Source organism: Lutjanus erythropterus, chromosome 12 (assembly GCF_056507025.1).
Source record: "Lutjanus erythropterus isolate fLutEry1 chromosome 12, fLutEry1.hap2, whole genome shotgun sequence".
Taxonomy (NCBI): Eukaryota; Metazoa; Chordata; class Actinopteri; order Lutjaniformes; family Lutjanidae; genus Lutjanus; species Lutjanus erythropterus.
Window position 1 is genome coordinate 14625790 of NC_139328.1, and position 13022 is coordinate 14638811.

Below are 13022 nucleotides of genomic sequence, written 5' to 3' on the forward strand. Positions count from 1 at the left end.
ATAGGTATAAAGAACAACCATTAATCTTAGCCATACAGATGAACCACTAACGTTAGCTACACAGACAACTGCTAATGCTCACTAGAAAGACCAACTGCTAATGTTAGCTACACGGACCAACCGTTAATCTTAGCTATACAGACCAACTGCTAATGTTAGCAATGCAGACAACTGCTAATGCTAACTAGACAGACCAACCACAAATGGTAGGTATACAGATCAACTGTTAACATTAGCTATACAGACCAGCCGCTAAGGATAGTCAGAAAGACCAACCACTAACGTTAGCTATGCTGAAAAACAGCTAACTTCCTAACCTGTCAACTGGTAACCTGTTATTATTAGAGAATATTTGGGACTGTAGGTGGAGACGCTGGTGACCAGGATGATGTGTGTATAACACAATTAGTCCCAGAATAAGTTTATGTCAGTTTACTTGACATTTTAGTTTTAAGTGTGAATATCATACCTAATGGTAACATTAAAATGCTGATTACTGCTACTAGTCTTAATGTGCAGACACACATAACAAAGGTAGGAATATCTGGACAAACAGTTAATTAACCAAATTTCAACATTATTTTATACAGACCAACCACTAACGTTAGCGACATGGAGAAATTGCTAATGTTGGTTATACAGTCCAACTGCTTCTGTTAGCTATACAGGCTAAACTAAAACTGAAATGAGCTAATCTAAAAGCAATAGAAAGTAATCAGGTTACATTATTATAAGATTGTATTAGGTTACAGGCTGTATTTTCCAGCAGGTTATTAGTAGGCCGAATTGTATTGGAGTACATTGTTAAAGTAACCCTCCAAACTCTGTCAATGACATGAGTTTCAGAATTAGGCCTAAAAAGACCAATGCCCTCACATTTAAACTTTACAAACACTTGGGTAAAAAGAGGACGTCACGGCCCCTCAAAGGGTATAACAAGTGAGTGCAGATCAATATAGCTAGTATGTGTTAAATTTCAAGATTGTTTGATGTCTGGACAGGTTCACAGGGAACAGGTTGAGGCCTGAATCAGAGCTGAGTCACCTCTCTCCTCGCTGCTCATCTCCATAACATGAGATGGTGCAAGCTGGATTAAATATCATTTACTTTTTTTTGGTGCAAGTTATTCCGTTTGAAGCTGTGTGACAGAAGCAGAACAGAAGGGCTTCACAGATGAAAAAGCAGGTTGAAAGATGCCAGGAAATTATACAAAACTTCATGAAACTTTATTTTTTAAAAGTGTCATGAGAATATGAAAATATCAAAAATCATTCAGCATCACAGTTTTCCACTGTTAATATACAATCATCTCAGTCACGCTTACATTCAATATATAAAAATATAAAAAGGAAACATACATATTATTGCCAAATAAAACTGAGGCACTTGAGAAAAACTGTTTGAGTGCTGGCAAACTGTTTCTAATGACTGATGTGCAAAAGTTATAATAATTTCACCCTAAAAACTAAAGTTTGCACTTGTTCCCTAAGTAACAATGGCTTCAGTATTCCTCTAGTTATCGCTCATAATGCGCCTTTTTGGTATCGTTTGTGTGGTTCGTATAAAAAAAAGTGGAGGACATTGGTACAAACACTGCAGATAACATTGTGAAGGCATATAAAACATTCTAGACATGCAGAAAAGTGCATGAATAGCACAGGTAGGTTGAGTACATGGCATGACAAAGCTCGACACTGATTGCAATCACAGAAACACTGCTTGAAACGAGAAGCACGTGAGAGCTATTTCTCACTCTGAAATGAAATCGACCGCTCGTAGAAAATTAAAAAAAAAAAGTCCCCTCGATGTGATTCCCTGACAGTTCTCCTGGAAAAAAAAAAATAAAGAAGCAACAGAGGAGGGTTTTTTTTTTCTTTCTGCTGGTGGAAAAGTATCCCAGTTCAGTTCAGTGTGCTACACAACAACCAGATTCCTCATGCTTGTGCAGAAGAGACATCCTGGAGAAGGTTTTGGAGCAGTTCTTGCATTGGTATTTTTTCACATCCGAATGGGTCTGTAGGTGAGCCCTGAGATTGGACCTGTCTGCGAAAGCTCTGTTGCAGTGAGGGCAGGAGAATGGCTTCTCTCCTGTCAGGGGAAGAAATGAGAAAGAAGACACTGTCAGAGATAGCACACACGGACATATTTGAATAGAAATGGTGCTACAGAGGAGCGTTGGCCTGCTATTTCATGCTGGTATTTTAAAGAAAATCACTCTGCTGAGGTGATTGTAACATGACATTTGTCAGAAAGAGCAATACTTTTCATAAAAAGCAACCCTACAACATGTACACTGCAAAAAAAGTTGAGAAAACCTTTTGAGTTTTCAAACCAAGCTCTTCTTTAGATAAACTTCTTTACATAAATTTAAATCTTTGAGTTTTCAGTTTTAGATACACACTTTGAAAAGTTTAGTTTTGAATCAAAGGTTTTAGTTGAAAATTAAGTGATTGCAGTTTGGAATATGAAATGATCATCCATTATTCACTTTCACTTAATTTTTGAAATGCAACTTTTTTGTGGTGTCTAAAACTCAAAAATTCAAGATTATCTAAATAAAACAAGTAAATTATCTCAACAAAACATTATTAGTTGATGAAACTTTTGACACACCTAAGAGTGTGATGTTGTTGTTTTTTTTTTTTTCTAAAACTCAAGGAAACAGAATTATATTGAGAAAACATTAAAGTTAAAAGTCTGTTTCTTTTTGGAAAGGGGATGTCTAAAACTTAAAGATTCAAGTTGATCTAAATAAGACAAGTAACTTATTCCAACAAAACATCAGTAGCTGGTAAAACTTTTTCAGAACTTAAGAGTTTGGGTTGTACTCAAATCTCAAACATCTGTTTGTTTTCTCAACTTTTTTTTTTTTTTAGTTTTTACAGTGTAACAGCCTTCTAATGGTTAATGGAGCTGAGTTAATAGAGCTGAGTGACGGGGTCTACTGTAGCTGTAAAGGGTGTTAAATCATGAACGAGGTTGAACACAATTAGTCTGAGCCTGCTAAAGCCCACTACAACCATTCAGCCTCGTCACTCACAGGGCCCCTCTGTCAGTGCCCATCCACTCACCGGTGTGCGTCCTGATGTGTCCCTGGAGCAGCCACGGTCTGGAGAAAGCTTTCCCGCATATTTTGCAAACACACGGCAAGGTGTGAGTCCTGATGTGCATTTTGAGAGCTCCCAGGCTCACGTACTCCTTCTCGCAGTATTTACAACTGAAGGATTTCCTCGTCTGGGCGTCGCAGTGCAGCTGTTTATGCTTGAGCAGTCCAGAGTACGTGGAGTAGGACTTGCTACACAAACTACATTGGAATTTCTCTGCCTCCACCCCGTGAGGGTCCGTCAGCTTGGGCAGCATCTGCTCGTCTTCATCACTCCTCGGGCTCTCAGAGCCGCTGTGGTCTTTGGAGGAGGTGTCGGAGAGCGATGAGGGGTATCCAGAGATGGGGGAGAGGTCACTGGGGAGCGGAGACAGCGGCAAGTTGCTGGTAGTCCACACGGTGATGGGGCTGTAGGCGGCCGGGCTCAGGATCTCCGGCTGGGGGATGACGGGCAGAGGGAGGCCCCTGTAGATGTGCGGCGTGAAGAACACTGAAAATAAAGACAGCGAAAAGAAATGAATGATCACATGCTGCCTGCCAAAGTTTGAGCGAGGAGCACAGATCTATAAAAGCAAACAAGAACTTCTGCAAGCGCGACTGCATGTAAGAAATAACTTTGTAAAAGTTTGCGAGCAGTTCATTTACTTCGGAAACTTTACCTGTTGGGCTCTCCAGCTCACTATAATTTGGCTTCTTAGCGGAGTTTATGTGTTTCTTGACCAGAAACGAGCGTGGCATCTTGGAGAACAAGTGGACAACTTTTTGTAAACTTTGTTTCTCTTGGTAAATATTAGCCGAGAGCGTCAGTTTCACTGTGTGAAGACGGAAATCCTTATTGCTTAAGTCCAGTGGAGTGTCATGGTGCAGTGCTGCGCTCTTGGAAACAGTGCAGTGAGTAGCTGTAAAGAGCTGTAAATACTCCCTATCAGGTGCATGGGAGGAGCCACTACTACTGCCATCTACATATGCTGGGAGCTCAAACCAATTAAATCTCGGAGCTTTAAAAATGCGCTTCCAGCCTGTAAGAGCGCACAACCCCCCTGAGGGGCTGGGTTAGTGCCATTGACTCCAGTCAGACAGGTGCCTTGTGTTAGACTGCTGTTTGTTTCAAGGATGCAAGTGTAGCCTACATGGCATCATACAGTTGGCACTGATTGTTAACACGAGTGACAAGAAGAGCAGCAGCAACAGAGGAAACTAAAACTCTAAAAGGTGAATTTAGATTAATTTTAATAAGAATTTCTCAAAACTAGGTTTAAAACTAGTAAATCCAGATTCAAAATTAAGAAGTGCTCCGTTGCATGAGGAAAAATAAATATTGATTAATAAATCAATAAAATAAAATAAATAAATAAACAAGTAAATAACTAAATTGGGACCTGTTGGGACCTAGAAAGTACATTATTTGCTAGCCAGCTAAAAAGTTAACAAAAAATGACATTGTTTGCCAGTTAGCTAAACAACTGATAAACCCTTATGTTGTTTGCTAACCAGCTAAAAAGTTAACAACACATTACATTGTTTGCTATAACTAAAAAATTAACAAAACCTTAAACTGATCCTTGGTGATGCAACCGAGCCTAAAAGTTTACTTTGGTTTAGCTTAGTTTAACTTTAATCACAAAACCGTGTAAAATACATGTAAGACATCATATCAGACACCCTGATAAGCTACTGAGAGCCCAGACAGTATGTAAGGTGACCTGCTCACTGTACATGATCCCTCCCTACATGTCTACTCACTAAAAAAAATCAATATTTTGACAAAAAGTATTAATTTTAAAAATATTTTATTGATTTAAAAATATTTTATTGGTCCTCCAGAGTTTATGATCACAACTGTGTTGATAGCAACAGTCTGTTCTTCATGGCAACAGTCTGCTATTCAGAAATAACACACCTTAGAACACTGTAACTGACCAATCAGAATCGAGCATTTCACAAAGCTGTGTGATAAAAGCAATTAATATTTAAAATAAGTTTACTAATGTCTAGATTTTTAAATGCATTATTCAGTTAGACAAACCAGAAACCCTCAGAAGCTAAAGACTAGCCTAACTTAAACCTAGAAAAATGTATATTTTTCAATAATATTGGTTAAACAGATAAGATGCAATAAATGGAGACATATCACAAGTGGAAAATAACAGTACAGTTTAAAATGGATTTTAGACTCAATTAATCAGCAGTTTAGGATGTTCAGTGTTTAACATTTCTAATAGCAACTCCTGGCTTAAAGTCCCTTTGAAAATAGACTCAGATAATAACATTTTTGCCGTATTGTCAGTCCATACCTCTGGTCCTCTGCAAACTACACCTAAAACTCCACACTAAACTAAAAATAACCAAACTGTGCAGAGCTTCATTTGAAAAATGCTCCTGTATTTACAGAGAGATCATGAAAGTGTGAAGTGTAAGGACATGAAAAAGAGCAAGAGCTGTGGGGAGAGACAGACAGGAATATTTAAAATGCCATTGCTAATGCAATCACTGCACAGTGAGTGTGCACGGTGCGAGTGATGATTGTTGTGTTACAAACCTCTGGGGACTTGATTATCCTGTATGGGTGGCATATTTGAATTGGAGAATACACCCACCAACACCAGCCAGCACTCCTAATCATCATCATAATGGTTTGACTGAAGGTTTATTGTGTGTATGTTGGCTTATACGCATTCTATATATCAAAATGTAATAATAATATAATAGGAACAAACTCCTCTTTAGGTTCAAAGTTATATGTTATTAGGAAAAAGGTGTTAATAAAGCAGGTAGAAGCAGCCAAACTTTTGGCAGTTATCATGGACAGAAAATGGGACAAAACACATCAGAGAGTGGGAACTGAAATGAGCAACGTTTTTTATCTGTAATTAAAAGATGTGCGAAATATCTGCCACAATAAACAAACAAATAATTCAAACTTTGGTTTTGTCTCATCTGGATTATTACTCAGTAGTCTGGTCCAACACTTTGTTAGGTAATACAAGAAAACTGCAACTGGTCCAGAATAAAGTGGCACATGTATCTCTTTCTTCTGGGTTGAGAACAAATTTTACTAAAATGCACGACTGCCTCTCTTGATTTGAAGTGAAAAACAGCTTGCTATTCTAATTAATGGTTTTCATTAGAAGTGTAATAAAAACAAAATAAGTTTAGATTATTAGAAAATAAATATAGATTAAAAAAACACAAATAGAGCAAAAATATACATATGTATTAAACCTGAATTAAGAAAAATAATTAAATTGAAACAATTGGCATTCAATTCTGCAAAAAAGTTTTCTTATCCGCACATATTGGACAATGTATGCCAATACCAATATAAATCAATAGAGCTGTGAAATGTCAATAATATTGGTCAACCGAAATATTGATCAGACTCTAGTACAAATACACACAAATCTTCAACAAGGCACTCTGCTGGAGTATTTATTATACCAAAATCACATCAGTTCAATGTATGATAACATACAGAGTAAAACAAGAATGGAGTTAATTCCTAAATCATATTAGACAACAAATTATGATTTAAAAATGCTAAAAGAGTCAAAAATGGTAATAATTAATAACTATTCTTTGAGATTTCAATGGGTATTCTGTGTTAAATGATGATATTTATCTGTTATCTGTTGTCTGATTATGAAAGATTCAGTCGAAGACGGTCTATTTTCTTTATGTTTATTTGAATTGTTCCATTTATTTTTGATTTATTGACAGTAAACATGCACTATGTTGTGTCATGTTAGTGGATTGTGATGAGTAATGTCAGTGTGTATTTTTATATTGCCATCATGTGTAGACCCCGGGAAGAATAGTCGTTGCTTTGCAGAAGCTACAAACAAACAAACAAACACTCTCTTGAAGAACAGACAGCTTTGTGTCTTCATGATCCAACAGCTGGACGAGCCTCCATGCTGCCATCCACATCTTCTCCATTCTGTTGCTCGGCCAAAGGACGGTAGCTCCTAATGCAGCTGTGTGTGGAGAAAGCCACACATTTCCTTGCCAATAATGCAATAAGGCATTCCTCCTTGAAATGTAAATTTAAGTGTAGTTCCCTCTCAAGGTCAGACATGACACCATAATCAAATTTATCCTTGCTGCTTCTGCTGTTGCTGCTGTTTCTGGATTGGACAAGGAGAGGCAAACTTAGCAGCCTACGCCCCCTTGTGTTCAACTCAGCTCTTCTGAGAGGGGGGCGCGAGTGAGCTGAACGTCTAAAAGTAACAAGACAGAGGGAAAAAAAAAGAACCACACAAAGGCAAAGGCTTAGCTATGGTGATATTGAAAAGCAGCTCCTGGAGCAGTTTGATTGGCTAGGTCAGCAGATATGAAAAGCTCCTTATGTCTGGGGCAAGCCTTAAGTTAATTGTGAGCGCTTATCTTATCTAGAAAACATAATTGCAGATCATGAATAGTTTCCCTTTGTGCCTGCTTGGATTATAAAGGGAAGGGAAGGTTATCTGCGCATAATAACTCCAGGCTACTGTCACACATTCAGTAGTGCTCTGTATGGCCAGTAGGATGGGTGAGGAATGGTGGTGATCCAGCAGAAAAACATAGTGCACCATGAAAAAAGATAATGCTTTGAAATCAATATCACCCACCGACCCCAGCCTCATCCAAGAGGAGCAGAGCAGACCATGCATGGCCAGGTGTAAAATGCCTTCTCGTGGTTTTCATGCTCCAGTACTGTTCTCTGCATTCAGAGCATGTGGATGCTGCTGCTCCTCTACTGACAGCAGCGGAGAGGGAGTGAAAGCACGGTGTGCCGACTCAAATCATATCACTAATTCTGAAAAGCAGAGGCTGGAGTTTATGAGCTCGAAATTAATTAACACAGGGAGGAAGCTGTGTATCCCTGGCCCTGCATTGTGTCACAGCAGGATGGTGTAACACCGGCAGAAATGTGTTCAATTACAACATGAACATGCTTTTGATTTCTGGTCAAGCTCAGGTAAGAGGATGAAATGCTCGCTTCTTTAAGAGAGGCAGCAGCAGCTTCTCAGTCCAGTCTATACATTGTCGTCTTCTTTTATGTTCCAGTAGTGTGGCTCAGATTTCATCTGCATGGTGTTTCGTTGAATCCAAACTTGCATATTGTCCATCTCTCATCTTAAACAAACATTTTTAACATCCAATTTACAGTGTTGACTGATGAACAATTGGAATCAGGAGTAATTATTATATATTTGTGTTTATTTTACTTTTTTTGCCTTTGTTTTTTAATTGCCTTTCCATTCCTCATTATTTTGATTTAATGTAATCCTGCTTATCTTTCCTTGAGTTTTTAGAAGCATTCTTTGTTTAAGCTTTTAGCTTCCACCTCTGCTGCACAGGCTTTTGTTTACTTATAATCCACAATATGTGAATGTATGTTGATTTAAGTAGGTCTGCATAGATTTATGTGAATGTCTTTATGTGCATGTCATATTTTTCATTATTGCTGTATTTTTAGTGTGCAGAAAAATAGAAAGAAATAGTGTATTAAAGTGTACAGGAGACCAAAACATGTTGCCAGAACAGCATCTTCAAGACTGTGTGGGTGTGGTTTGATCAGATGCAACTGTTTTATTACATTTTTATTCAAATGTTGCTCATTCCTGATTGACATCACCTTTTTCCAACTGAACCCTGCCCTCTTTAAACCTGTGATAAAAGCTCAGAAATATTCAGCCTAATATCTCCAGTAGTGTATAAATACCAAGCTAATGTCTTAAGTCCTTCTGCATGTTATCATAATGCATTTTTTTTCACGCCATTTAGTCATTATTAACTTAAACTGAGCGCGTCATTTTACACGTGAATGTTATTGTGCATAATGTACATTATGTATTTAACTGACATCACATGTACTGTAGACTTAAGCTTTCTTCAGTAGTGGTCACCAGAATGGAGTGTTGGGTTCAGGACACAGACACTGACTTTGGCTTTATAAAACTTTGCTGAACGGTTCAAGCATCATAGATAGTCACACTTCTTCACCATCTTATCCATCTCTCTGTCACAACTCAAGGTTGCAGTTGTGTGTGTGTGTGTGTGTGTGTGTGTGTGTGTGTGTGTGTGTGTGTGTGTGTGTGGATTTTTTAGTAATCTACCAACGCAACAAGTAAAGTTTACATAACTGACATAACTGACAACTTATTTTAACCCAAACCATGATCTTTTCCTAAACCAAACCCAGTAGTTTTGGTGCCTAAACCAAACCAAACTGCAACCGTTTCACAACATTAACTATATTATTACAAGAAAGTTAGCTACAACAAAGGTAACCTGAATGTAATGACAAAAGTCATCTGACTGCTGTTACTATGATGACAAAGGTTACCTGAGGAAGATCACCTGACTTTCCAGTATGTCCATTTTTGAAGAGGATTTTTGGTAACATAGGATCCCATCACTCATTGTGAGAAGTTGATCAAAAAAACATGTTGAAGCCTCAGTTCAGGCTGTGTGCCGAACCAGTAACAGTGCTCGCCTTTCCCCTAATTTAAAATCTGTATATATCACTGTAAAGAGTGACTGTGCCAAGAGGGCACTAGGTCTGCAGACCCATCATGGCTAAAATAATATATCTGATACCAGAAACAAAGGAATTGTATTTACTGTGGATCAGTTACATCATGGCTGACATGCGATACAATGCGATAGATTACGTTACATTACATTATGTTACATTATGTTACGTTACGTTATGTTATGTTTGATACGAAATGATACAATACATAGTACGATACAATATGATACTTTACGAAACAATACAATATGCTGCGTTCAAGATATTACAAACAGATTACACATAGAGAGCACACTTCCACAATGTACAGAACAAATCAAATAGTCATGACAAATATACAGTATATGTCACATTATGTCCTTTGGATTTAGATCTCAGTTAGAATCTGAATCTGAGAATCTAATTTTAGTTTAGCAACAGTATCAGACAGCATCACACGGACTGATGTATAAAAGAATTGTTCAACCTGTTGTGTTTAAATGGAAGAACTCAAGTATGGATTAGCCTATTCAAGGGCAGAAGTTGGTAGACAAGATGCTGTTTGCAAGTCTGATATTGCTCTTGTTGTGAGTTTCAGGAAAGGAATGAGCCACAGGTTGGCCAATACTTTGTACAAATTTTGTACTTTAATTTTAAGTTTCAGCTGCAGGCAGTGCTGCGTCACAGCATGACACTCTGAATCACTGATTTAAAAAACACTTAATAAGCTCAGAGCCTGTGCCAATCCTGATCCAGCAAATTAGCATCGGATCTGGACATCCCTGAGACAGCTAGAGGGATAGAGGGAGGTCAGATTGGTTAAAGGTACAATATGATCAAATGTGGCACTCTTACAAGGCCTCTGGTGAGACCTGGAGGCGATACAAGAGCCATAATCTGGGCGTGAATTAACTTTGATTTGCTAATGGATCACAGTTAAGCCATTAGGGAGGACAGGGATGGAAAGGCTCACTCAGAGATTGCTGTTGTATCGTGAAGTGTGATTGAGAGTCAGCAGATAACCCTGAGAACAGCTATAGGCTGCAGGACAGGCAGGACAACACTGATCCATATGAAGACAGGTTCTGACCTTTAATTAACAACCTTTTCAGAATAAGAGACTGTGAACACATGCTCCTCACTTCATGAATAAGAGCTGTGCATGACGTGCTGCTCAGGTTGGTAGGCAACATGACACGTCAGAGGAGTCAACCTGCATCATGTGGGGAAACAGTCTTCAGCTGGCACGATGACAGCAGGGAAATGAGGTGCACCTGGTCAGCCCCGCGCACAGCTGCTCACGCGAGGGCCTCAGGGAAACAGTCCAAATACTACAGAGTGACTGAACACATATGTAGGCTACTGTGTGTGTGTGTGTGTGTGTGTGTGTGTGTGTGTGTGGAGCAGATTCAAGTGTGTGTTCATTGACAACACAAACTGAGTCATGATGAGATTCTGACTGTACAAGACTGAGAAAATCCACCCATGTTTTTTTCTTCGTCTTCATTTAAATGCCACTTGTAACCCACACACTCACACACACACACACACACACACACACACACACACACACACACACACACACACAGAGTCATGTTTCCATCTTACTTCAGAGGCGATTACATTGACTTACATTAATTTCCTGCAGACTTACCCTAACCCTGCCCCTAAACACCACAGACATATTATACATGGACAATGCATTGATCCATCCGGCTTGTTGTTGCGTTACATCAATGTCGCTGTCTATTGGACAAGGAAAAAGTGACCTACATGTAAACAGTGGAGTAGTATTTTTTCTGGATAAAAAGCACCATAACTTTTTACATTTCTCAACCAGTTTTGAATGAGGTGTATTATGATAGGATGATAGGGTTTATGATTTACATGGAGTAATAATAAAAGTTTTTTTTTCTTATTCCACGTAGATTATAAACCACTGAATATAACAGAACTCACTGAAATAGGATGAGAAATAAATGTTACAGTGCTTTTTATCCAGAAAAAACCCCAGCTCCCCGGTTGTATTTGTTCACAGGTCGGTCTTGCCCTGTCCAATATAGCTGTAAGACTGACGTATGACTCAAGGCCAGTACCACATCTATGTAAACATAGGGCTGTGATGGTATGGATTTTTTCTGCAGTGTTGAAAACGCAACATTTTCCTGCAGCATACTGCCCAAACAATTACATTTTATTGGACTTTTTTGAAGGATACTATACATAAGTATAGCAAAGCTCCTTTAAGGAATAGGGCAGTTCATGTTTGTGTGAGTGAGTCAGAGCGAACAGAAGATGAGTGACGATGCTGCCAGCTGAGAAGAGCAGTAAACACTGTGGCAATAAATGTACAGTACAGGTTACAGTGTGTCGGTTAAGAAACACTGCAGCATCTCAAGACCAAGCAATGAGGCTGTGTTTCTGACTTTTTTTTTTTAAAGATCCACAAGTCGACCCCAAATGCATTACACAATGAAATAACCCGAGATTGACCCTTCAAAATAAAATGGTAAGTCTCATGATGATGGTAATGAGCTCAACCTTGCAGTTGACACCATGACCACAGTAATGTGGTTATTGTCAAAGCCCTACGTATGCATATACATATATACATATATATATATGCATATGTGTTTGATAACTTCTACTTGCCTCACCCTAAACCTTTCCTTAACCTTAATCTAAAGTCTTTACCCTGAAATTTATGATTTACTTTATGGGGAGTTCACACAGGTGACTGTTTAAACAGGTTTAGGTCCCCATAACATGAGTAAGTAATACACACTTAAATGTATTGTTCACAGGTCAGTGTTGCCCTATCCAACATGGCGGTGACATTACTGTATGATCCAAAGGCCAGTGCAGTATCTATGTTTATATATTTATAAAAATGAGCCTATGTAACCAGAAGTCTCAAACAGGCAGTCTATGGGGACCATTTACTGCCCCCGCTGCCCCTCCTGCTGGCCTACAACATGATGTTGAATATATAATATAGTCCGGCCCACAAAATTATTTTCTTTTGCTTAATTATTTTTTGTAGTTTCTAAACTACAAATACAGTTTTTTGAAAGAACCCAAGCTAATTTGAGTTTGAGACCCCCATTGAGAACAGATTTCTCTTCTCCACAACATGAGTAATACATGTCCCCAGACGTACTGGTGATAAAAGTTAAAACAACTTTGCAGTATGGGGCAACATGTGTTGAATCAAATCGAATATTTCTTTTCTTTTGTCGTTTTGGCACAGACTTCATCTGTAAGTGGACAGACAAATATGGCAAAGGCCAATGCAGCATCTACTTATATATGTGTGTGATAACCATTCCTTACCTAATCCTAACCTTTACCAGCCCTAATCTAGATCTAACTTTACCACAACCAAATATGGCAGGCGATCAACTCAAGTCTTCACTCTGATAG

General features: G+C 38.5%; 1 protein-coding gene across 1 annotated transcript; it reads right to left on the bottom strand.

The window, feature by feature from the left end:
- Positions 1 to 1204: 1204 nt before the first annotated feature.
- snai2 (snail family zinc finger 2) lies at positions 1205 to 4012 on the bottom strand. The gene is made up of 3 exons (XM_084733006.1): positions 3763 to 4012; positions 3072 to 3593; positions 1205 to 2088 (listed from the first exon to the last, which is right to left on the bottom strand). Exons 1-3 carry the CDS (start codon positions 3839 to 3841, stop codon positions 1907 to 1909), a joined length of 783 nt encoding a protein of 260 aa, XP_084589132.1. The 5' UTR covers positions 3842 to 4012; the 3' UTR covers positions 1205 to 1906.
- Between the last annotated feature and the right edge of the window lie 9010 nt (positions 4013 to 13022).